Below are 25,736 nucleotides of genomic sequence, written 5' to 3'. Positions count from 1 at the left end.
TTCCTGAGAAGAGTCCTAGATTTGCAAGAAGAATGTGTTAAGCTAAGCACACATTTGGAACTCAGGGCACCCTGGGCATCAGTGAGGACAAACAAACAAACAAGATAATCACACAGTGGCTTAAGAAATAAAAGGAGTTTATTGGTACATGTAACTGAAAGAGCTTCAGGCACAGCTGGATGCAGGTGCTCAACTGGTGCCTTCCAGAATCTTCAAGGCTCTATATTCCTCTGCTGGCTCTGCTCTGAGGCAGGCTCTCTTTGTGTGGTGGCGAGATGACCCATCAGCAGCTCCAGAGTCACACTCCAGGAGCTCAGCAATCCCAGCAGACAGAGGGGTTGTCTCTCTTTGGGGCTCCAGAAGTCGCAGGGACTCCCTGATTGGCCAGGCTTGGGTTTTCTACCCACCCTTGGATCATGCGCTGGGGTTGTGATTGGCTGGATTCTGGGTCACGAGATCATCTGGCCACCAAGGCAACAGGGCCAGTTCTACCAGAATCCACGGACTGAGAGGAAGCGGGGTCTTGTTCTCGTGGGACAATGGGGGGCTATTTGCAGAGGGCAGATCTCTCCACTAGCTTGTTGAAGGCTGTGCTTCATGTGCGCATGAAGCAGAAATGCCCTTTATCAGGAAAGCTGGATTAACCACAACACCTTGCCCTCAGTTCTTCCAAAGTGCAGAAGAGGGAGGCCCCATGAGGGGTGGGGAGGTGGCGTGGTGTGCATGGAGAGAGAGGGTGGGGGTCGAGGAGTCCTGCCTGGGCATCAGTTTAAAGACTGAGTGAGTGACTGTGGTCAAATCAGCCCCCTGTCCAGGCCTCGGTGTCCCCATCTATAAAGAAACCTTAATCTAGCTGAAGTCGACAGGTTTTAGGATGGTGCTGTGTAATTTTCTGATGAAATTATTGGGGTATAGCTGCCCCTCCCTTTCCACTGACTCAATAATTTCTTAATGGAATCCAGTTTATTGCTGTGATCCATGCTGGCAGGGGAATGATATAGTTTTTCCAGGAGGGGCCTGTTAGATTGGCTGCAAGAGAAGGGGAGTTTGGAGGCTATTTCTGGCAGAGTGAGGTGGGTGAAAAATGTAGGGGTGGGAGGTGACAGGAGCACTTGGGGAGAAAACCTGAGCCGGGGCCTCGTGCTCTAGATCTGGAAAGAAGGGCTGGCGCTGCGGGTGAGGAGGGGCTGGGCCGCCAGGGTCGGCAGGGTGAGGCCACGGCAGCTGAGGGGGGGAGCTGGTGGGAGAGGAATGTCCCTCTTCCTGGCACCTGTCCTTGGGCTTGTCGACCTCTGACCCCGTCCCACAAATACTCCTGGAGAGGAAGGCAAGGAGGTATGCCTCCTTAGTGCCCATCAGGTACCTGCACCTAAAACAGAGATCTGAGTAACAAACTATTGAGAGCCTGCTGTGGGCTGTTCTAAGTGTTTACATGGATCAGCTCAATCAAGCCTCACAGCTGAATGAAATAGGCATGGCTATTAGCCGCATTCTACAGATGGGCTCAGAAAGGTGAAGTGACTTGCCCAAGGACACACAGCCTGTGAGTGATGGAGTCACACTCAGCATCTGGGTGCCTGTTAGGATGGGCAGACTGGAGTCAGAGGCAAGGAATGGTTAGGATGCAAGTGCTGGGTGAGCCAAGGGTGGAAGGAAACAATCATCTTGAGGAGGGGAGGGTGAAAATCTGGAAAAGGCAAGCCTTAACCTGTGCCTTAAAGGATCTGTGCAATTTGAATAGGATAAAATGTGCAGGGAAGGGTTTTCCAGCAGGAGGGAACAACACAAGCAAAGGCATAGAGGCAAGCAAGTGCCAGGACATTTGGGACAGAGCAAGCAGCCTGGCAGGGGCTCTGCCAGCGCTTTGTGGGTCATGAGGCCACTTGAGCAGTAGGCCGAGGGCAGTACTGCTGTGTCCTGAGAGTGCCTTGAGGCCTGGAATCCCCAGCATTCGCCAGGAAAGCTGAGAGGAGGCTGTGTCCAACCCCCTTGTGTGGTTTCACGGATCGAGGGGCAAAGTCCGGCAGCTTCGGGCCCCTGAGGCAGAACTGGAGGACCTGGAGGGGCAGGAAGCCCTGCTCCTCTTGGATGTACACGAAGGAGTCCACTGCCGCCTGGGCAGCTGTGGATGGGCAGGAAGCTGGCCATTTCTTCCCGTGAGCCGGAGGAGAATGGCCTCTATGTGGGCCACAACAAAAAGGCTTTTCTGCCAAGTCGGAGGGGGAGGAAGCAGCCAGCTCAGCCCTGCCCCAGCCTGAAAGGAGGCTCTGTTGGTGGCTCTGGGGTCTTCGATGTCTAGAACGTGTGAGGAGGGAAGGCCAGGGTGGTCAGGGGCCTCCTCATCCCTTCTGGATTCTCCAGCAGCGTGGGGGTGGGGGCGCTGGGCTGCTGTGCAAGTCATTCTGTCTGGGTTCTAATCGTCCACTTCCTGGCTGTGTGACCTTGGCCAAGTCACTTCACCTCTCTGAGCCCCGCTCGTCTCGGGAGTGAAATGTAAGCAAGGGAGCATGCAAGACGACTGGAGTCGTGATCACACACTGAGCACTCGCCAGCACTTGACAGCCAGCGTCCTCCGATCATCCTCCCAGCAGCCAGTGGGGTAGGTCATGTGATCCCCTCCACTGAGGTTTAAGTACCGGTAGCACCAGGGCTGAAGCCCAGGACGTTCTGGACTCTAAAAACCCCAAGCTGTGCAAAAGCAGAGGAAAAGAGGCTGGAAGGAAACACACCAGCTGTCCGCACTGGCTGGGGAGTGATGGCAACTTACCTTTTTCTTCTTTTTGTTTATCTGTAATGTCTTGCCTGTTTTACTTGGGAATTAGCAAAATATAAAGAAACAAAAGATGCTGAGGGAATGGGGGGCTGGGAGGGGCCCAAGGTGAGCTTAGGTTACAGCTTGATTTAAAAAAACAAGCCATGTTAAAGATGTGGGCTTCTGTTTAATCCTGGGGAGGAGGGGGTCACTGGGGCTGCCGGGCTGTCTGGAGCTGAGGAGGGGGAGAGAGGGCCCAGGCGCTCCCCCACCCCTCGTGCCTCAGAAACTTCCACACACCTGGGCCCCTGAGCAAGGATAAACTGGGCTCGTGAGATGGGCTGTTCCTTGAGCCAACGGGTTTCTTTGAGCTTCTAGCCGGGAGCTGGGGCTGGAAGGCTCCTCAGGCGGTTTCCTGAGGAGGTGAGGCCTCTGCTGAGTCTCCCCTCCGGCTACGGAAGAGCTCGGCGAGAAGGCCTTTCATCCTGTCCTCTCTCGTCCCCGTGCCCCACACCGCCCTCCTCCTGCCTGGTGACCTCTGGGCTTCTGGGTGACCCTAAGGCTTCAGGCAGGAGGCAGACCTGGTGGGGCCCCGCGGCTGCTGCCACAGGAAGGCTGACGAGGCAGCGTCTCCCCTCCCCCCCGTGCCGCCCACCAAGGCCCCTGGGCCGGGGGAAGCACACAGGCGGTTTCCTAGCTGAGCCTGAGTGGCCTCTGGGGCTTCCGAGGGCCAGCGTTTCCTAATCTCCTCAGCCAGTTTTCAACACAAAGAGAGGAAAGGGCGGGATGAAGGGGGCACGCAGCTGCGGGGGAGGGTGGGCCTGGAGCAGGCTGGAGGACCCTACCTAAGGAGCTCTGGGGGCCTGGCCTGCTGCAGGGCTGAGCATCGCAGTCCTGGGTGCCCAGGCTGGCGCCCAACAGGATGGGCCCAGAGGTCGGGTGTGGAGTGCGAGGCTCACCAGCCAAGCTCAGACCCGAGGGCAGCGACGCCCGTCTCCTGCACTCCTGGGCATCGTCTGCCCCCTGCCCGGGGCGAGGTTTTCTGCTTCTTCGAAGAGGGCAGGTCCTGGGTGGCCCCTCACCTTCTGGGCAGAGCATGTGCATGAGGGGGACTTCTGGAATCCACGGTGGCATCGTTTCTCATCTCTTCCTGTCCAAGCTGGGTCTTCAGGCTGCCTAGAACCAGTCCGGATGGGTGGGAAGGCTGGGTGGCCTGGACTGGTTATCCCACCCTTCCTAGACGTGCAGGGTGTGCGGGAAGCTGGGTGCCCTTTCTCACCATGAAGGAATGGCCAGTAAGTTCCCCACCCCTTCTCTGCCCGACCCCAGCAGGGCCACCCCTGGTCCCCTGCCTCACCCTCCTCTGGTCTATTGAGGGCAGCCGCCTCCCACTCTACCCGAGTTCTGCCCCTTCCAGGGCCATCGGGAAGGAGCCCCCGCAGAACTGTGAACGAGGTCTCTTTGGCGTGGTGGGGGGCAAGTCCCCTAATCCCAGCCTGGACCACGCCCTCCCCACCCTAGTCACCTGCAGCCCCTCCAGCTGTAAGCTCCAGCCCAAGGCCTCTTACAAAGGAGGCACACTCGCCGGCCGTAGGATTTAATCAGTGCAGATTATTTACAGAAAGAAACGTATGGGGGTGGACACTGACCCCCTCCCTCCCCGCCCCCCTTGGCTGGCTCACCGGTGGTTCTGAGGATGGAGCGGGGAGGAAGCTGCTGGACCCGCACCGGGGCCAGCCCATGAGGAGCCCCTCCCCGCAGGGGCCTCAGGGATTCTGGGCGGCAGACCTGCTTGCTCAGGGCTGCAGGGAAGCAGAGGGGACAGAGCCGGCTGTACAGTACCATTTCCCACAGCAGCCTCGCCTCCTGCTTACTTTGGGAAGGAAAAGAGGGAGGAATCATCTCCACGCTCAGGGCTGAGCCCAGGACAGGGAGGATCTCCAGGCTACCACTAGTGGGCTCTTCTGGGGGCTCCACAGCCCTGTCCCACAGCCTGTGTGAGGGGATGAGCTGCTGGCCTCTCCCTACCAGTGCCCCTGGGGGACAGGGAGCTGGCAGGGAGGAACACCCGCAGGCTGGTGGGCACGTGTCTGTGGACACCTACCGTGCCAGCCTGGGCGCCCATCCGCCCGTCTCTCCCCGGGAGAGCCAGGACACTGGCAGCTGAGCCTGAGGCTGCTGGGGTTCTGAGACCTCTGAGGATGGTGGTGTGGGTGACAGAGGGAGGGAGGAGGCTCACGGAAAGAGCCCAGTCGGGTCACGGCTCAGAGAGGAGAAAGTGGGCGGGGGTGGAGACCCAGCCTGGGGCCGAGGCTGGTGCTACTCTTGGGGAAGGGGCCTCGGCAGACCCCCTTTGGTCCTTGGTAAGGCAGGCCCAGGGCCCCTTCTCCAGAGAGGGAAGGGGGTGTGGGCTCAAGGGGTCCAGGGGAGCTGGGGGCTGTTGGCCCTGTGCTGGCCAGGGGCAGGGTAGGTTCTTAGGCACAGGGAACCAGGCTGCTGGAGTTGTCAGAGGTGGGTGGGAAGGAACCAGACCTCAACAGGACTCAATCAGCGGGCCACCTCCCCCTCTGCCCCCTCTGGCCTGGGGCTGCCACCGGGTGAAAGCTCTTTCTAAGACCACAGAGACTCAGAGGGCTGGAGACCAGTTAGGCCCCACCAAGCTCCAAAGCCAGCAGAGCCCTTGGTTCTGGCCCTGGTGCTCAGGCTGAAGCACAGCCCAGCAGTCCTTTGGCCACTCTTCCAGCCGGGCCTTCTGGCCCTCTGCTCCTCTGGCTAAGCCAGAGCGGGTGGGAGCCTAATTCCCTGTCTGGTGCAGAACTACATTTAGAAAACTCTAACCCCCTGCCCTGAGGGACCGCCCTGGTCAGGAAAGTAGGAAGAAATGCTCAATTAGTGTGCAAAAAAAAAAAAAAAAAAAGATACCTGGGCATAAATAAACAAGGGGACAGGCCTGGCAGGGACGTTAGAGGGCCTGGAGGGGCCCCCACCCAGGGGCTGAGGGAACCACTGAAGGCTCTGGATGAAAGGCCCCAGGAGCTGTCTCAGAACCACAGGCGCAGCCAGCCCGGCCCCTTAGCACCGTGAGGAGCAGGACGGGCTGGTGCGGAGGGTCAGACCCACTCCTGCAGGGAGCGCTTGCAGTAGAGGAGCATGCGGGGCGCGCCCTTGCGCTGCATCTGCACCAGCGCGTAGGTGAGGCCCAGGATGCAGAGCAGCAGCAGCATCGGCGGCACCAGCACCATCACCATGTTCACCGTCCGAGTGACCTCCTCCATCTGCACCACCACGCGGCTGCCCCCGTCCTCGTCCGTCCCCTCCCCGAAGTCCCCCTCCTTGCTGCCGGGGCCCGCCTCGTGGCCCTCCTCACTGTCACCGCCCGCCCCGGGCTCTGCACCCCCGTCAGGGTTGAAGGGCGGACGGGCCACGTCAGGCCATCGGGGCCCCGGCTCCACGTGCTCTTGGCAGCCCATGAAGTCCCGCAGGATGGACTTGGGGTAGCCGGGCTCCATTCGCAGGCGCTCGTTGTCAAACTTCCAGTATTTGGTGCCCTTGTAGAAGTAGGTGTAGGCTGCGAGGGCAAGCGGACCGGAGGGGTGTCAGGCCGGGGCCCACCCACCGGCCAGAGACCTCGAAGAAGACCAGGGCGAGCTGAAGGGGCCCCAGCTTTAAAACACCATCCTTCTCACTTGCTTACCAACTTATAGGAGCCAGACCATGCTCAGAGAAGAACAGGGTTTAGGTCAGGGGCACGACTAGAATCCTGTGCTTCCCGGCTGGGCTGACATTGACTAGGGCAGCGCACAGAAGGGTCCGGTAGCCTGCTGGGTTGTGGGCTACAGTCAGGGGACCCAGGCCTGGCTTCTTCCGGCACCAGAGAGGCCAGTGTCTTGCTCAAGGCCACACAGTCAGTCTGCATCAGACCTGGAGAGGGGACTGATGCCGCCTCGGACCAGATCTCTGGTCTTGGGCACTCCACCCACATCCCTTTTAACTCCAGGAAGGGCCAGGTTTGAACCACCAGGTGCGTCTATACTCAGCTGAGCACAAGGAGGTCAGAGCAGCTGCAGAGTGAAACCATCACGCATGGAAGCTGTGTGACACGCACGGCAGCTGTGTGACCCACCCGAGCATTAGCAAAGCCAGCCGGGTCTCCCCTGAGGCCGAGAACCCAGAGGCTGAGAACCAGGGCTGATGGGTTTTCTTAAACTCACCAGAGACCCTGCTGGAGAAATAAAAGGCACAGCTCCCTGTTGCTCAGTTATAACGACAGAGATCACGCTTCCCTGCCAAGCGGGTAAGGGGGCACCCCGGGAGGACTCCCGCTCCCGTCGCTCTGAGCCAAGCTCACCGCCCACCCCCGCCAGGCTCAAGGCTCTGTGGGGATCGGGGCAGCTCTGAGCACCAGCTCTGGACAAAGGCAGGTCTGGCTGGACTCCGTAACTTCCTCACTGCGGGACTTGGGGCCCTTTACGCAAGCTCTCTTTGGCCTCTGTAAATGGGGTAAATGGTAGTCTGGCACAGCTGTGTCCCCCATGCATTCCATCTCGATGCTGGTGACCTCAGGCAAGCCCTGTTCTCTGTGTATGGAGGAGGGGGGAGGGTGAGTGCTGGGTAGACTGGGAGGGGGCTGGCCCCGGTACCTGCATCGTTGCTCAGGAAGGCCCCTTTAGGGGAGGTGGGGATCCCCTGCCACACGCTGATGGGCTTGGGATAGCCGGGGTCTCCACGCTGCGTGTCCTCATTGAAACGCCAATACCTGTGACCAAAAGCACCGGGCTGCGGGCCAGCTGGGGACTGGAGCCCGGTCCGCACGGGCCATGGGTTCTTTCTGGGCAGGCCTGAGGGTGAGGGCCCAGTGCGGGCCTTTTCCATTTCGAGGGGTGCTCACCTGTCCTCTTGGAAGAAGAAGGTGTGACCTGTGGGCTCCCACCAGATGGCTGTGTCAATGCGGTCGTAGGGGATACCCAGGCCGTAGCTAGTCAGTGGCTGTGGGTAGCCAGGCTCCAGGTTTGCTTCTCGGAAGAGCCAGTAGCGGCCACCTGTGGGACGGGCGTGGGGGTGAGGACAGGCCTGGGGCCAGTGGGGGGTGTGCAGGAAGGGGGCACCGGGAGGGATATTCTGGGCTCCCAAATCTGTTCACATCCATTACCACACTCACCACACACACACACACACACACACACACACACACACACACACACATCCTCGTACACAGGACAGGCACTGATACCTACACACCCATGACAACATACAGCACAACTCACCCTTGCATCACACACAGTGGACACTCATGGACACCTGCGACACACCCATTTACACACATACACATTGCCAGGTCACACCTGTACACACACCACACACAGTCGCACTGTATACGGGCCTCCATTCCCACTTGAACATCCACCCCCCACACAGTTCTTATAGAGAGAGGAAAGAGGGGGAGCCCTGCTTGGCCTCTGGGTCTGGGGGCTGCATCCCTGGGGCACCCCAGTGCATGGCCCAGGGCTCCTTACTTTTAGTGTGGACCCAGCCCTGTCCTCGGGGAGTTCCTGCCTGGTTGAGGCTCGGGCCAGTGGGGCTAGGGACACAGCTGATCCATCAGGGGTGCTGCCCTTGAGGCCCTCCCCAGGAAGGCAGGCCCCAGAGGGGGGGCTGAGGGCAGGGAGCGCCATTGTCTCCACAGACAGACTCAGGAATCCTGCCCCAGAGTGGGCTCGGGGACCCATTCTTATGAGGAAGGGGCAAGGAAGGGGCACAGGATGCAAGGAAGGAGGGCGATGGGGCAGAGGCCCTGTGTGGCAGAAGATGGACACTTGCCTCCAATCAGAGCAGCCTCTGCCACCCAGTCCTTTGGTCTCTGTCTACGTCCCCAACCCCTGCCTTGCTGCCAGAAGGACTCGGCTCCCCCGAGTAAGCCCACAGTGGGCAACAAGACGAGATGTGCACGGTCCTTCCCTCTCCTCCTCCCTTAGTCCCGGCTGGGTCAGAGGTCAGGCCAGAGGTAAGGGCAGGAAGGCCACCCAGTCCCCTCCCTCCTACCTGCCCCAGCTCACCTTTGAAAAAGACAAAACGCCCATCTTGGCGCTCGTAGGCAGCACTGATGTCACTGGGCAGACCACGCCAGAAGTGCCCGATGGGCATGGGGTAGTTGTCCAGGACCCGGTTGTGCCGGACCCGCCAGAACCAGCGGCCCTGGGGAGGGCATGGGTGTGAGCGAGCATGGCAGGCTTGCTGCCTTGGCCTGGGGGGAGGCCCTCCTCGACCCACCCCTTCCCCGGTCAGGGAGAGTCCAGGGGGAGGTGGCTTAGGAAGCCAGGGCGGCACCAGGGAGAGAGCCCGGGTGGGGTGTGGACTCCTAGGCTTATTGTACGATCCCGGGCAATCCTCTTGTCCCTCAGGCTGGTTTCTTCTTGGTCTAGGGTCTGATGGCTCCCCAGGGGCAGCTCAGTGAAGCAGGGGTGGAGGCGGGGCAAGGGTCTGGGGGAGAAGTGGGAGGGTGCTCTCTGCTCTGAGCCTGGGCCAAGGGGCTGGGGAGGCACAGGCAGGGCCAGACCTTGAACACGAACATCTCCCCACGCAGCACGGCCACTGTGTCAAAGTCCCCGTCGCAGATGTTGGGGCCATACTGGTCGGGCCGCTCCGTGGCTCGAGGCTGGGCTGGGGGGCCTGGCTTTGGGGGCTGCTCCGGCTTCCCGCCTGGGGGAGGTAGCTGAGGGGGTCTGGGGGGCCGGTGGTCTGGCCGGCCTGGCCGCCGGGGGGTCACAGTGGGAAGAGGCCGGGTGGGCTGTGGCTGGCCATCTGGGGTGCCTGCAGAGGGCGGCAGGGGGAAGTGAGGGGGTAGCCCTGGAACTCAGCCAGGATGCCAGGGTCTCCTACTTAGAGCCCTGGGAGCCTGGGGTCCCTAGCCTGGGGAGACCTGTGCTCCACCCAGGCAAAAGGCCCTATCTGGCCACAGCAGACCCCTCCCCTGCACGGCCATCAGCCCTGGGAGGACCTCCATCCTCCTCCACACAGCCCCTTCCTTGACCTCCCCACACTGGGCTTGGGTCACTGCGCCCCTGAGGCTGCCGCTGGCTCCACCCCCGCTCGGTGATGTTCCCCTCAGGATGCCAGCCTGCTCCAGTGGAGGCTCCAGGAAACAGTGGACACAAGCAGAGGGAAGAACTTGGTTCCCAGGTGGCCAGGAACACAGTGAGGGCTGAGGGTGGGCACTGAGTGTGGCCCTGACCCACCGAACTGGCCCCCAGGACACCTCCCCACTGGAGGCCTTCTCTGGTGGGGCCTGGTTGCAGTGGGACGGCAGGGATGCCACCTGCCTCAAAGGCACTGGGAAGTGATAAACCAGCAACACTCAGTGGAGAGCCTGGGACAGGCACGGGCTGGGAGTGACAGTGGTAGGAATGGGGGCCTGGGACCCCAGGGACACCCTCGGTCTAATAAGAATATCACTCAGGCTGAGGAGGAAAGGGGGGCAGTGAGGAGCCCTGGGGCCATCATGAAAGCTCTGGGTGAGGGCCTTGAGGGAGGGCCAGGTCCTGGAGTTGGCCAGCCCTGGGTTTGATTTCTAGCACCACCATTTACTCACTGAATGATGTGGACAACCACTAATCCTCTCTGGGCCTCAGTTTCCTCGTCTACAAAATGGGGTAGCAGTAGTAGCTACGCCTCATAGGGCTGGGAGTTGAGAGCAGCGTGCAGAGACCACGGCCACACCCATGCCGCCCGCTCACCGTACAGCTGCTGGATGCCCCGGAGGTCGTCCTCGGGCAGCTGGAAGTTGTCAATGTCCATCCACTGGTAGAATGGTGCCATGATGGCGCTGGGGTTGCTTGAGTGCTCCAGCCCCAGGGCATGGCCCAGCTCATGCACTGCTACCAGGAAGAGACTGTTCCCTGTAGTGGGGGCAGGCAGCACAGTCAGCTCTAACCTGGCCCAGGACCTGGACACCCCAGACAGGGCTGGGGTGGGCTGAGGGGGCCAGAGAGCCTGGCCATGCTTTACTCTTAGAAGAAGCTAAACTGCTCTGACTTCTGGGCCTCTAGCTTCCCCATCTGGAAAATGGGTACGATGATCCCTTCCCTTCCCTACCACCCCCCCTTGGAGATGATGGGCAGGAGACTGAGACCAAGCGTCACTGCTCCCGAGGACTGCACAAGGGATGCTCTCTCCTCTGAGCCCTGAGGCTCCAGCTCGCCTCCCCTGTTGTCACCCTGACCAGCTGTTCTCACCATGCAGGTCAGTGCTGGAGAAGGTCCAGGGCTCATCTGCATCGAAATGGGTGTCCCCGCCCAGACCAGGGCCAGGGAAATAGGCGTGGGCCAGAAAGCCACCTGTGCCATCAAACGGTGAGCTGTCGCCGTGGAAGCCAGAGGCAAAGAGTACCATGATGTCGGCCTCCTTCTGCCGCCGCAGCCGGATGTCCTCATAGGGTACCTCCTGGAAGACCAGGGGCGTGGCCTGCTCCCACACGCGGAAGGCCCGACGCACCGCCTCCAGCGAGTGGTACCAGCCCAGCTTCTCCGTGTAGTTCTGGATGCTGCAGGTGGGCAGAGAGAGGTGTGAGTGAACACAGGGCCTGGGGCTGCTGTCCACTGCTAGCACTCACTGGGCTGGGGGCGGGGACACATGGTCTGAAGGAAAGGGGATAAGATCTGAGCTGGTTCACGGACAATGCTCATCAATTATCAACTGTTAGTTTACTTTGACATGAATTTAAAAAAAAAAAGAACGAACGTGAAGCCAAGGAATTCATTAGGAGATCACTGAATAAGGTTGCAATGTGCCAAATAAGCTTATTTTAAGAAAGAAAAACATTAAGTAATTAAAAGTATAGGTGACACAGAGCCAAGAGAAAGACCTAGAAAGTGGGATGCAAATGGCTGAGGTTTGGGAAACACAGGCCAAGAGGTTCTGAATGTTGGGCTCCAGGGTCAGGGTGACCTGAGTTCAAGGCTTGGCTCTAACATTTTCTGTGTGACCTTGGGCAAGTGACTTAGTCTCTCTGAATTTTAGTTTCATCACCTGTAAAGTGGGAAAAGGAGGACAGCGCTTTCATCATGGAGCGCCTGGGAGGATTAAATGACTGAACTCAGGTAGAACATGGGCATATATGAGCCTGCACATGACAAAAGCATGATGAAGCCTGTTCAAACTCAGGACTGCTGGCTTCCAGAACATACCTCTTTCCAACATGCCATGCTGTTTCTCTACTACCAATGTTCTGCAATTTAGTAGGTTAAATCTATGTATAATTCTAAAAGAGCTCTTTCTCCCCTTATATTTTACCCTACTATGCATATTCTCCTAAAAACAATTCTATCATTCTTGCAGATAAATATTAAGCAAATATACCAGCCCCTAATAATAAGTATCTGTCCTTCTAGATTTCCACTGCCTTGAAGAGTACAGACTAAAGGCAACTCTGCCTCACACTTGACCCAAACAAAACTGTGATGCCTATAAAGGGTACATATTCTGACTTTTTCTTTCTTACATAATTTTATTCTGAGAACATGTAAATGTTAAACATTAACAAGCATCACACACACAGACACTCACACACACACACACACACACACAGCATGATGAAGCCTGTTATCTCCCACATAAAGCAGATTAAGAGTCCATGTGCTGGACAGATCTCCATCAAAGATCACGAATCAACTCATGGATCATGAATTCACTCTGGCAGCCTGGGTCTATGCGACCCTGTGGGCTGCTCTTCCTCAGGAGATGGAGCTGCGGGTGGGGTCGTGGCTGGATTGGAACAGGAAGGGGGAACCCTTGGGGCCTGCCACAGAGCTCAAGGCTCAGGGGGGTTTCTTGCCAAAGGACTCAGTGGAAAGGAGGAGGGTGCTTGAACCAGGGTCTGCGCGGGTGACTTGCTGCTTGCCTGCTTGCATCTGCCTGGATTCAGGCACCCCAGTCCTCCCTTACCCTTCAGACGCCTGAAGCCCCCAGTTTGCACTGGTGCAGGAGCCCATCTGGGCAGGTGAGGCCAGCCCTAGGTTGCTGGCGGGTCAGGGGATGGAGGGAAGGAGGACAGAGCAGAAGCAGTTCAAAGGTCCTGCCCTTCTCTGGAGGGAGACTTCCTGGGGTGGGTGGGTGAGTGGGGTGACCGATCTAATCAGCATGGGAGCGGGATTGGCAAGGTTGGATGGCTAGGCCGGACACCCTGCAGTGGGCTGCTGGGAAAGGAAGCCTTCCAGAGGAGCCCACTGAGAAGCCTCAGGCCTCAGGCCAGGCAGAGAGGGGCCAGCTGCTTCTGGAGGGTACCCTGAGGGGACACCACCCTGGGCAGCCAGGTTCCCTACCTGAAGGTCAGGTGGTGGTTGTTCCACTTCCTCCCGGTGAGGGCATAGCGCTTCCGCCGCCGCAGATTGGCTTTCACGCGTACCCCGAACTGGTCTGGTACTCCACAGCGGGGCCGCTTCATCCACCTAGGTGCACAGAGCCTCCCCTCAACACGCCTGCCTGCTGGGCTCTGCCTCTTCCAGGCAGTCCACCGTCTCCCACCCTCCCCCCACTGGCCTCCAGCTGCCCCTTATATGGGTGTGGAGGGGGTGAGGGACTCTCTCAGCTTCGAGCTCCTCATCAGGAAAACGGTAGTGACCTTGTACTGGAAGACTGGGTGCCCAGCAGTGGCTCTGCAAAGGTGAGCCCCTTTTCAGCACTATCACCCAGGAATGGGAGGAGAGTTACCCTGAGGCTTCTTATCCCTGATACCTTATGCTCTGTGCGTGCTCATCAAGGATGTGGCTTTGGGTCACATCACCTCTGCCAGATTCAGAGCAAGGCCTAGCTAGGCAACCACATGTGTGCATGTGTGCTGCACCTCCCCATTCCCATGCCTGTGGCAGACATCACTAATCAATCCTATGCTCCTTGCTGCTGAACTGGGCTTTGGCCTCAGGAGCTTTTTCAACACTAGGCAGCAGGCAGCCATTCCCAACCAATCAGAGCTAGCACGGAGGATCAAGCCATATGCCATCTCTTATCTAGGCCACTCTTTTCTGGAAACTGCACATGCCAAGCCTTCATCAGAGCAGGCCAGAAGGAGGGCAGGTGCCAGTGGGGTCTGGGAATGGCCCGACCGAGGGACTCACGCCTTGGTCTCTTCGTCCAGCACACCCGTGATGGGGATCCCGTAGAAGCGCTGCATCTCGGCGAGGGCCGAGGCCAGGATCTGGGCGGAGCGCATGGTGGACATGTGGCGGCTGGGCTGGGGCAGGTAGCCATAGAGCCGCAGCCAGTTCTGCAAAGGAGAGGCCATGACCTGGTCAGCAGGTTCTGGCTCCGCTACCTCCAAACATGCATGGCCTGCATCCCACCACCTCTCACCTCCACCACCATCACCTCCCGTCACCACCTCCCTCCAGGTGACCATGTGAGCTTCTGTACGCTCTCCGTGCTTCCACTTCCTACGGTCTGTTCTCACACAAGAGCTGGAACAAAAGGCCTTTACAAGTCAGGTCTGGTCAGTCTTCTGTCTAGAACCCTCCAAAGACTTTCCATCTCAGAGGAAAAGCCAATTCTCACAGGAACTACCTGTGAGGCCTCAGGGCCTTTGCACTTGCTCTTCCTGCTGCCTGGAGTGTTCTCCCCACAGAAATCTGCATGGCTCATGCCCTCATTTTCTTCAGATCTCTGCTTCATCACCTTATTGGAGGAGTGTTCTCTGACAAATGCAAAAAAGACACCCATCCGCTGTACCCTGTACTCCCTCTCCTGCTTCCCTGCACTTGCCACCATCTGACATGCTGTATGTTTCACTTAGGTGTTTATTATTTGCCTTCCCCCATTAGGACAGAAGCTGTGTCTCTGAGGACAGTCCACAGTTGCCGTCCTTATTACCCCTCCAGGGTGGGGCCTTCTACCATTCCAGGCAGACCACTGGGGACCGTACAGGGTTCAGAAGCTCTTGAATTCTCACCAAGTAGGAAAACCCGCCCCTTGGTGCTGCTCCCCAACAGACCCTGAACCTTCCGGAGGGAAAGCAGGTGGGTTCAGGCCGCCCACCCAGGCCCAGGAGGGTGGGACAGGAGGCCTGAAGTCCAGTCTCTGCTCTGCCACAAACTCTCCTCTCCGGGCCTGAGTGTCCTCGTGTGCAAAATGGGAGCCATGGGGTTGTCAGGGGGTGGGGTGAGAGAGATGGACCTGGGAAAAGCAGCTGGGACACAGTGGGGGTGCCCGTCCCCTTCAAGACTTGCTGGGCAAGTCTTTTCATCCATCTACCCCCATCTGTCTGTGTGTCGGCCCACCCAGCCAGCCATCCTGCCAAGTGTTTCTGAGCACCCTGTCTGGTGCCAGGTGCCATGCCAGCTGGAGGCCGTGGAGGAGGCGGCTGAAGTGTCCTGACCTCCAGGGGTTTATGATCTCCTTGGGGAGACCCGGTGCACACGCAGAGTGAGGAATTCACGCTGGCAAGTCTGTGAGCAGACAGGACCACTGCAGTCAAAACCGGTGGACGGGATCCCCAGTGAGCCAAGCTGAGTGGTGGTAAGGAAGGGAACTCTGCCCTGCCCACCTGGTGCTCCCAAGGCCACGAGAACATGGTGACCACTGTGGGAGGCTGGTGAGCAGAGGCAGGGACTGCTGTGGGCCTGGGCTACATGGAAGCATGTCCTTTGAACCCTTCCTTGTCTATCTTTGGTCTCTGGAAACCCCCAGAGTGAGGGGACCTAAAGGCCTGCTCTCTGAGACACTCTGGAAGGTGAGGGCTGCACATCAAGGGCCCACGGGGCAGGATGGCAGCTGGACATGGTAGTTGCTCTGGGCTGACAGCGATGTGTCAGCTGGCCTGGGCCACGCTCACATCTGTCTGCCACCAGGGTCACATCCAGCTCCAAAGGTACTGGCTTCCCTCAGTGCCACTCGCCAGCCCAGCCCTGGCCCCTGCCCAGGCCCCTGGTATGGATGGGTTGTCCACACAGCCCGGCTCAGCACCGCCCAGGCTGCTGCTGGAGGGAGCGGAGCCTGAGCCAACGAGGGCGGCGCGGGGAGACTGCCAGAGCCTAAGGATGCCCAGCCACAACTTCGAGGCCTCGCAGGACAACGCGGCAGACACCGAGTTGAGAAACGACCACGGCTCCGGGTACAGATCCTGGCCCAGCCACTTTGCTCGCTGTGCCTCAGTCCGTAAAAGGGGGTTGAATCAAGACCTGCCTCATCTCATGGATTTCTGTGAAGATGAAATGGGCAAGTCCACAGGAGCCCTTGGCACTGTGCTGGGCAGGGGAAAGTGCTCAGTCAACATGGTATTAATGACAGAGGCTGGTGGGGGCAGGGGCACTGCCCGGTTGTTCCTAGAGTGGCAGCCTGTTGTGCCGGTCGACAGGGTTGAAGGATCCAGGCTCCGACAAGGCAGCCTTGGGTGGGGGCAGGGCAGCTGGGGGAGGCAGGAGCACCCTGTGGCATCCCCCATGGACCCCCCTCACCCCTCCTGCCCAGGGCTCCCTTCCTTCAGTTCCACCAGACACTGGCAGTGTTACGGGCGCCCTCCCCATTCTTCCCAAGCATGGAAACCTTTCCTGAGGCTCCTGTGTGTCTGTGAAGGGGGATGTCCACCACCTTTAATGGACACGGTTTGCCTGAAGAAGCCTGGAAAGATCTAGAAGGCGAGGCTGTGATGCTCGGCCAGCTCTAACAGTGAAAGGAATCCAGCTGGAGGTGGGGGGAGAACTGGGGCTGCTGCTGACAGATGAGGGCACCTCTATATCACCTATTTGCATAAGGTAAAAATATCCTGGGGAGCGCAATCACAGGCCACCAAGGGACTGATTAGCAGTGTGGCGAGTGACAGGAGGAGGGCAGGGCGGGGGAGGCTCAGGCTGGGGCCCTGGGGAGGGGAGGGAGCTGGGCCTGTCTGCAGTGAAGAGCTCCAGAGCCCAGTGGGGGATGGGGCAGAGGGGCCCCTTCAATACTGGGCACAGCTCAGGGGGCTGACGGGAAAGGCCCGAGGGTGCCTGTGGACCCTCATTCACACAGACAAACACCCTCTGAGTCCCAGGGAAGCCAGAAGCTTCCATCTCGGTATCAGCCAAGGCTTCCTGATGACAAATGTCTCTCGGCCACTGCTGGGTAAAAAGCTGAGGCTGAGGACTGGTGACATGAGTGGGCTAAGCTGAAATACAGCCTTGGCCCAGAGCAGCTGAGGCCCCGGAAGACAAGGAGCTGACTGAGCCCACCTGACGGGCAACGCGCCAGTCAGTCTACACTGCCCGCGGGGCTGGGGCTTTTCTTTCCCCCAGTGTCCAGGAGAAGTTTCTCATCACCTTACTGCTCTGCTAAGTTCGACAAGCCCTGGGGGTGGAGGGGAAAGACCATGGGGGGCACAGGTGCATGGCAGGTGCTGCCCTAACTCCAGCCTCCTGAGGGGCTCTGCAGCCCTGGGACAAAAGCGGGAAGCAATTCCCAAGGTCATGACTGACCCCTGGTCTCAAAGTCGGGGAGGGGCTGTGCTCAAGCCCCTGCTGCTCCTACCGGTACACTGTCCCTTCCATAAGGTGTCTCCTCCTTCCATAAGGTGTCTCCTTTTCTGTCCGGTCACCTCGAGTCTCACAGGTGGGGTGAGCCAAGCAGTGAAGCTCTGTTGCTCAGCTGGGGAAACTGAGGCTCAGGGAGGTCAGTAAGCAGCAGAGTGGTGGGCCCTCCTCCATGAGGACCACTGTCCAGTGGGAGGCAGGTAAGGGTTCTGCAGAGAGAGCTCTGGGCCACGAGTCCCCCTCCTGCCTGCAGCCCAGGGAGGGAGGCCGCTGCAGGAGACCCCACCCACCCTGGTTCTTTCAGCCATTTCTTTCTCAAGCTCCAGACCCCATCCCATAAGTGTGTGTAGAGGCTTCAGGTGAGTGGTTGGCCCCAGGCAAAGAGATGTAGAGCCATCAAGAGTCTGAGGGGGAATTCCTGGCCCCCTGGCCCCTAGGAGAGGACAGAAATGCAGCAGCCAGGGGCTGAGAATCTGCTGGAGGCCAGACTGTCCACTCTCGTCACCCCATTCAATGCTCACAAGTACCCCATCCCCATTACACAGACAGCAAGTTTCAGAGAGGGTGAGGGGCCCACCCAGGGTCACGCAGCTGGTCTATGGCTAGAACCGGAGCCCATAAGCAGTGCTATTGGACCAGGCTGTTTGTGAAGCAGCAGCAGCTCCTCTGGGCCTGAGGCAGGGGACACTGGGCTCTGGCCCTTCTCGGGAACAGCGCCCAGCACGGCACTGGGGGAGGGCGCCCAGCCCTCCCCACACTCCACATCTCCGGCTGGGTCTGGGCGCTGGGCCACGTCAGCAGGGCTGCCCCCCAGGACTGCCGAGACAACCCCGAGGCAGGCCCTCCCCACGGGGTGGGCGTGTCTGGGAAGGAGCTGCCCGATCAATACTGTGCATTAAGCAGCGGTGGGGGCAGGGTGAGCGTGCTGCTGCAGACGCATCCAGCTCCTTGGGGCTCAGACAAACCAAGCCGCCTCCCACCCGGCCTTATCAGACCCTGTGCGATAAGAAAAATCTCTCCTGGCTCTGCTTTGCTTCACTCACCCACGGCTCTCTCTGCAGGCCAAGCAGACCCTAGCAGGGCTGCCCAGACAGGCACAAAAGGCGTCTTGTCAGGCGCGCCAGCGATGGACGCAGACCTTTCATGGTGTCCTGAGGTCCTCACTGTGCCCGCAGACGGCATAACTAGTCCGAGGCCAGGGAAGAAAGGGGGCGCCAAGCCAGCCCAGCCTGTCCTTAGTGGATCATTTACTCCCTTTCGAGGCAGCATAGTCCATATTTAAGCAGTTCTGGAAGAACACACTTGCTCATTTGGGGCTCAAATCTAACCCACCCCCCCAAGATGGGAAAGTTGCAGGTGGGGAAGGGGCTCTGGGTGGTGGGGAGAGCAGGCCGGGTGGGGGACGTCCAGCCAGGGAAGCAGGAAGGAAGTGGACGCCACTTCTTTACCTTGTGGCCTCCCAGCCTGCCCCGCACTCCTTAACCCGGAGGGGAAAGCAGCCGGGTCCTTCGGCCAGTGGGCGGGCAGGGGTGGGGAAAAGGGTCCTGTTTGCTAGTGGTTTCGGGCTGGCCGAGGGCCAGGCCTGGGGCCTCACCTGGAAATCCCCTGTAGGTGTTGTCTCTTACATGGGGCTGCTTTCCAGGCAGAGCCTGGGTGGCTGGACAGGCAGGGGTAGGGCTCCAGGCTCACTTGCTTGGGGGCGGGCCCTGGCTCTACCTCCACACCCTCCTTCCCACCTGGCTCAGGCCCAGCAGGCTCCTGCCTGGCGGCACTTCCAAAGGATGACTCCCTGGGCTCTGACCTGTAGCCTTTAACCCAGCTTGGGGGCTGGGAGCTCAGGCTCCTCTGCCACCACCCAGGCTGGGGAATCGGGTAATGTCTCTCACCTCAAGGCCTCAGCTTCCTCTTCTGTACAATGGGGTCATGACTGCACCTAAACTTACAGTTAATACAGGATTAAATGTGAAAATGCTTATAAAACACCCCTAGGCCCTGCCCAGGATAGCACCAAGTATGTTGAAGGTGCTCAAAAATAACACTTGATCCTCCATGGGCCCCACGTGAGGGGCATCGTACATAGCATTCGGCATTTTACACAATTGCACTGAATTTCCCCAGTAACTCTATCCAGTAGATACTATTACTAGTCTCATTTTGTAGACAAATGAGAAACTGAGGCTCAGATGGGGTCAGTGACTTGCCCACAACAGCAAATGCCATGTGCTTCTCATGGTCACTGTATTTTGTCACCATTTTGTAAGCGCTTCCTATGTACCAGGTGCCAGGCCCATGTGTGGTGGACACGAAGCTGGGCTCCCACCCCTCTGGGGGGTGGGGGAAGCTGCTTCTGGGAGGACCAGGTGGTGTCCAGGGCTAAGGGCAAATCCTAGAGAGCAGTTCCAGACCCTGACCTCCAGGCTCCGTGGCTGTGGGGCATCTTTCGAGGGCTGGCTGATGGCTGGGATTCAGGTCCCCATCTGTCTGTCCAGATACTGGAGGTTGAGTTGGGTCTTTTTGCTCATTTCCTGCTATTCCCACAAGGGAAATGGGATCTGGTTAAGAGGCATCCCTCTTTGTCTCTCTGATCCAGGACCATCTCATACATCTCTGCTGTACCTGCCCGGGGCTGCAAAATCTGTACTACCTCCCCTAAAGGGCTCAGGCATCCCCAGAACCACTGTTCTTCTGGGGAACGGCCTCATATGAGCTCTAACTCAGCAGGGGCTTGTCCAGTCAGAAGGCACCTACTGTGTGCCTCAGGCCTGGAGTGTTCAGCTACCTGCAGGGTCCCGGGTCCTCGCATTCATCTGTGGACTCCTCCCTGGGCCCTCTTTGAGCTGGAGAAGGATCTAAGCAGAGAGCCCCCAAGTCCTCTCTGCTTCTGCTGACTCACAGAACACATCTCCACGGCCAGGGCAGAGCTGGCCATGGGGCTTGACCCCTGCCCGAGTGGTCAGCTGTGTGAACTACATGAATGTTGGGACGATACTGAAGATGCCAACTGCCTTAATCCACCCTGGCTGCTATAATGAAAATACCATGAGCTGGTGGCTCATAACAATATTTATTTCTCACAGTTCTGGAGGCAAGAAGTTCAAGATCAGAGCGACAACGTGGTCTGGTTTGGTGAGGGCTCTCTTCCTGGCTGCTAACTTTTTGCTGTGCCCCCACATGGTGGAAGGGGCAAGGGAGCTTTCTTAGGAAGTTTTAATTATCTTTTTTTTAAAATTTATTTAATTTACTTTTGGTTGCGTTGGGTTCCACATTGCTGCACACGGGCTCTCCCTAGTTGCCATGAGCGGAGGCCCCTTTGTTGCAGTGTGCAGGCGTCTCACTGCGGCGGCCCCCACGCACTGCAGAGCACGGGCTCCAGTAGTTGTGGCACGTGGACTCAGTAGTTGTGGCTCACGGGCTCTAGATCGCAGGCTCAGTAGTTGTGGCACACAGGCCTAGTTGCTCCGCGGCATGTGGGATCCTCCCGGACCAGGGCTCGAACCTGGGTCCCCTGCATTGGCAGGCGGATTCTCAACCACCGCACCACCAGGGAAGTCCCCTCAGGCAGTTCTTATAAGAGCACTAATCCCACTTACGAGGGCTCTGCCCTCATGACCTAATCACCTCCCAAAGGCCTACAGCACCAACTTTAATTGGAGGTGGGAAGCAGTGGCCACCACTACAACCACCGCAAGCTGGCCTCAGGCAGAAGTCAAACTTCCAGCTGGGCAGAGGCGTCGATGGCAAGGGGCATCTGGACCAAGCAACAAAGGGGGCATGGAGGAGTGACCAGAACCAAGTGCTTGGCAGGGAGAGGATTTTCCTTGCCGGGCAGCATTGCTATTCTGAATTGGCATCAGAGAACATGGGTAGTATTTGGAGGGATTTGCAGGAAGTCTTCTAAGGGGGGTCTGGGTGTGTTTCTAGGTTGCTTCCTCTCCACCCTCCTTGAGGTGGGGCAAAGGAAGGCGTCTTGAGTCCAGGGGTCAGAATGGGCAGGCCAGGTGATGCACACACATGGAGCACACACTGGGCTGTTCTCTGCAAGGAGGAAGCTAACTGACTGGACCCCAGGGCAGACCTAACACAGGGCCCCGGCAAAGGGCTGGGCATGAAAGGCACAGCCCAGTCGGATCCCAAGTGCCTGGCAGCACCAGTCAGCCCAGTTCTCTCTGGGTTTTGAAATAAAGTATGGAGAGCAGTAGCTTGTTAGTGATAAGAGGAGAACAGATTAAAAAGCAGAGAGGGAGAAAGAAGGCGAGAAGATTCAGCTTCTGTAGGTTCCCAAAGACAAGCCCTCACATTAACCCCTTCTCTTCGCAGGTGGGCGCGGGGGCCCCTGCTGCTTCTGCTCCAGTTAGGAAAGGGCACTAACAGGAGCACACGGTGGGGCCCCAGCGGCCAGCATGGAGGCGCGGGCAGAGACTGGAGCACAGGAAGCCTGGGGCTGCGGCGCCACAGTCAGACCTGAAGGTCAAAAGCAGAATTCCAGCTGACTCCTACCCCTTTTTTTGCTCTCCTGCTGAGCTGCCAGGTAGGGGCAAGGAGGTGGGTGTGTCCATGTTTTAGTGGCAGTGGCACCACACCTTTGAACTCTAGCGGCCTGAGTCACCTCCATGCGGAGGCGTGGGTGGGCTGAGGGCCTAGAGGTGTGTCTGGGGGGTAGGGGGTGGTGGGGAGAGCCAAAGCTTCTCTGGTGAAAAATCAAAGGCACTTAAGTGGAGTATGCGCTACAGCCAGAAAGAGCAAGACAGAAATCTGAAGGAGGGCCCGGACTCTCAGGCCAGCGAGGCCAGGAGCTGCAGCTGGCACCTCAGTCAGGTGGGGCCTAGGTCTATGTGGGCCGGAATGGCTGGAGACTGGGACCTGACAGCCAAGGGAGGGAGCGGGACCGGGCAGAGTAGCTCAGTGGTGGCTTCCCCAAGGAAGACAGCCTTCTCCAGGCTGAGGCCTGGCAGCCTGCCGGTATCTACTGGCTCCTAGCACACGTCTGATTCCTTAGTCTGATGAGATGCCTCTGGTTTCTGCCCTGGGAGGGAGAGGGGCTGGCCTTGCCTCAGTTTCTAAGCTGCTCAGAGACAGTCCCCGCCATTGACCTGGCTGGAGGTCTGGAGCTGTGGTCAAGGACCAAAACCCTTCTCCAAGGGACAGAGCCTCTAGAAACAGGGTGCAGCCAGGCCCAGGAATCTCTGATGCTGGTTCTTGGTTAGCATGGACCTGGGGACAGTTTTCACAGCCTCCGGGCAAATGCGCTGGCTGCTGAAGCCATTTGACTCTTTAGGCCCAGATCCGGCCAGACTTGATGGGACTCCATGGAACAGCCTGTACTCCAAAGCCAACTCTAGGCTCTGGGATAGCCCACCGGTCTCTAATCCTGCGTCTACCTTGGCTTCCAGCACTCAAGGGTGCCCTGTACTTTCCAGAGTTTCTTCCCACAATAGCCCAACCCAAGTTTCTCCCGAGGGGAGGGGCTGCAGGTCAGTCACAGAATCCCTAGTCAGTGCCACACAGGCATAGGGCCATGGCCATGGTCTGTGGCCCAGTGCAGGCCCTGGGCTTTGGGTACTCCCGCAGCTGGGAGAGGAGGAGGTGATGGAGGAGCAGAAGCAAAGGAAAGAGAGAACGAAGGCCCTCAGACCACAGGTCCCAGTGCCCCAGCTCCTGGCCATCTAAAATGCCAAATCACAATGCCTGGCTACCAAATTCCAGTTTGGTCTGCAATTGCTTTCTGTGTGGAGATGCCGTTTCTAAGTATAGATTATAAACTCCTCGGGGCTGGGTCTATGACTTGCAATTCTTTGGTATTCAACTCCAGAGAGTGGCAGGTGGGCCCAAACAGCACTCTCTGCCTAGTACCTGGATGCAGGCTGAGGGGCAATCCCCACCAGCAGGGGTCCCCAGTAAGCCCCTGCCTGCCTGCCTGTGTGAATCGGGGGTGGGGTGGTGGAGCTGGACTGGGGATGGCCTGGGGTCCCACTCTGCCTCCTGCCGGGGCCTGGCTCCCTGTAGCTTTCCCTGGCCGGGCCGAAGAGGGAGGGCAGAGCAGGTGGGGAACTGGCTGGGAGGTGTAACTTGAGATGGGAGGAATTCCCTGCCCTTCCTCAGTGCTTTTATTAAAGTAGGGCGGGGAAGGGCAGGCTTCCATCGGAAAAATCTCCCAGGCAGCCGGGGAGGTGGGGAAGCCGCTGAGAGCTGGGAGGGAGCACCGGCCTGGCTGCAAATAGAAACGTCACTCAGGGCAGCAGCCCGGACGGCAGGAGGCTCCAAGCCGGCGCAAGGGCACCGAAGCCCGAGGCTACCGGGGACGCGCTGAGGGGGGTGTCTCCCCACCATGCCAAACCTCTCCCCTTCTCCTGGGCGGGGAGCAGGGTCTTAGAAGTCGGGAAAAAACGTCTACGCTTTTGCTCTGGGTCAACGGAGCTAGTGCCCTCACTGTCCCTAATCCGGAGGACGGCGCTCGGCGACCCCATGGAGCCGGGGGCGCTGGCTGGACGCAGCTCTGCGCCAGGAGGCGGCGCCTAATCACCCACGGGACCGCTCCAGAGATGGGCCCCGGTAGGGACGTCTGCCGGGCTCCTGGTGAAAAAATGCTCGGGGTCCACCCTCTTCGGCCCGGGCCTTGGCGTAGGGGCGCTGGTGGAGGAAGCGCCGGGTGAGACCGGGTCTCCCTCTTAGATGCCATCTGGCCTTGGCGCGGCTTGCGCGCAAGAGTCTGAGAAAGTCGCCAAAGCGCCCCCTCAACCCGAATGGGCTACCTCAGAGGTTCGTACCCCCTCCCCCTATCCCAGCCCGCCGCGCGAGGCTCAGTGTCACCCAAACTAGAGTCTATCTAGGCGGGAGCGCTGCCTGCTGTGCCCAAGACCCCCCCACACACACACAGAGCAGCCCCCTTCCCATTCGCAAAGAACGTCACCGTGCGTCCGCAGAGCTCTCGAGGAATCAGGAGTCCGGTAGGGAGGGAAGGAGAGGAGCAAGGGCTGGGGGCAGCAGAAGCGGCTCCCGGGACGCGGGCTGGGAAGGATCAGTGCCCAGGGCGGGGCTGTAGGGGTAGAGAGCGGGCGCAAGCCCTACGCCCTCCAGGGTTTGGGAAGAGGTGCACCACCAAGGGCTAGCTGGGGAGGGGCAGCTTGCCGGGTCCCCTTTCTTCCCCGCCCCCAACTCCGGGACTGGGGTTCATCTCCGCGCCCTTCCTCTCCACGCTTCAGGCTGCGGGCGTGGCTTCCTTCCCACCCCAAGTCCCCCAGCCCCAAGTCCTCCAAGCCGTGGCAAAGGGACTGGGCGAGGGTCCTTACCTCGGCATTGACTTCTGCGTCCTCCGCCGCTGCGCCGCGGCCCAGGCAGCCCAGAAGCACCAGCAGCAGCGGCAGCAGTCGCGGCCGCGCAGCCGCCTCCCGGCCGCTAAGGAGACTGCCCGCCCAGCCCGGCCGTCCGGGCGCGCTCCGGTCGCTGCCCATGCTTCCGGCGACCGGCCTGGCCCGGGGCGCTGCTGCACGCGCAGCTCGCCCGCTCGCCGGGTCCACGCACGCGGCTCGGAAACTTGCGACGCTCCCTGGCTCCCCGCCCGGCGGGCGCGAGGCAGACCTCCCGGTCCCGGCCACCGCGGAGCCGCTTAGGTCTCCTCGGCAAATTCCCACGCCCGAGGAAAAGCGGGCCGGGCAGGGCCGGGCGCGCGGAGCCTGTCCACGGGGGAGAGGGCGGGCCGGAGCCGCCCGCCGCGGGGTCCTGCAGCCTCGGCGCCCGCGGCCCGGCTCTCGAGAGCAAGCGCAACTCCTGAGCCTTTGTCTGGCTCAGCGCTCCGGCCGCCCGGTCCCGCGGCGCCCCCTGCGCGCCCAGCTCCTTCTGTCCATGTCCGGGGCCAGGCGCTGCCCAGAGCGCGCGCCTCCCGCCCGTGGATCCTGCTCGCCCCGCGCCCGACCGGGCCCGGGTCCCCGCGCAGCCCAGGGATGAGGCGCAGGGAGCCGGTCGGAGCGAGCGAGCGAGCCAGAGAGCCGGCGCCAGACGTTCCCGGCGAATTCCGCACAACCCCGAGCGCTCCCGGCCCTCCTCCCCGCGATGCACTACCGCCGCTCTTAAAGGGCCAGTGCTCTCGTGGCGGGCGGACCCAGGCGGGGTCCGGGGGCGGTACCTCAGCCAGAGGCTTCTTGGTAGCAGGTGCCGGCGGTGGAGCCGGACAGGCGACCCTTTTACTCTTCCCAGACGGCGGGAATCCTCCCCAGTCCGCCCCCGTCACTCCCCTCCTTGCTTTTGGGGAGCTGGGTTGACCCCCAAGAGGCCCGCCCCACAGAGGGAGGGGCAAAAAGGAATGAAGACGCCTCTTTCTCCCGCCTAGTGGGTGGGTGGGGACACTGAGGCAGCGGTGAGCCGGGCGAGCCGAGAAGGAGAGACCCAAGTGTCTGGTCTTAGGCTAAAAAAAAGAAGAAAAAAGATAAAAATCTAGAGATTTGTTGGCCTGAGGTCTCTTTTCAAAAGCCTCAGGGTGTCTTTGGCCCTTCAGGACTTTTCTCAGT

General features: G+C 59.6%; 1 protein-coding gene across 5 annotated transcripts; it reads right to left on the bottom strand.

Annotated features, from left to right (window-relative positions):
* Nucleotides 1–617: 617 nt before the first annotated feature.
* MMP15 (matrix metallopeptidase 15) lies at nucleotides 618–25,424 on the bottom strand. 5 transcript variants are annotated; one of them, XR_009537284.1, is made up of 12 exons: nucleotides 14,300–15,575; nucleotides 13,858–14,006; nucleotides 13,066–13,191; nucleotides 10,981–11,288; nucleotides 10,483–10,644; nucleotides 9,306–9,559; nucleotides 8,806–8,944; nucleotides 7,641–7,791; nucleotides 7,393–7,508; nucleotides 4,435–6,320; nucleotides 3,712–3,928; nucleotides 618–3,167 (listed from the first exon to the last, which is right to left on the bottom strand). XR_009537284.1 is itself a non-coding variant. In XM_060132269.1 (10 exons), the coding sequence occupies exons 2-10, from the start codon at nucleotides 13,959–13,961 to the stop codon at nucleotides 5,863–5,865; spliced, it is 1,818 nt and encodes a 605-aa protein (XP_059988252.1). In that variant the 5' UTR covers nucleotides 13,962–14,006; nucleotides 25,355–25,424; the 3' UTR covers nucleotides 4,334–5,862. The 5 variants fall into 5 exon arrangements, 3 of the variants coding, with proteins under 3 accessions (XP_059988252.1, XP_059988251.1, XP_059988250.1); XR_009537283.1 differs by having other exon boundaries at nucleotides 3,835–3,928; XM_060132269.1 differs by lacking the exons at nucleotides 618–3,167; nucleotides 3,712–3,928; nucleotides 14,300–15,575 and adding an exon at nucleotides 25,355–25,424 and having other exon boundaries at nucleotides 4,334–6,320.
* Between the last annotated feature and the right edge of the window lie 312 nt (nucleotides 25,425–25,736).

Source organism: Lagenorhynchus albirostris, chromosome 19 (assembly GCF_949774975.1).
Source record: "Lagenorhynchus albirostris chromosome 19, mLagAlb1.1, whole genome shotgun sequence".
In the NCBI taxonomy this organism is placed as follows: Eukaryota; Metazoa; Chordata; class Mammalia; order Artiodactyla; family Delphinidae; genus Lagenorhynchus; species Lagenorhynchus albirostris.
The sequence above is the reverse complement of the archived record's forward strand: the minus strand, read 5'-3'. Positions and strand labels throughout refer to the sequence as shown.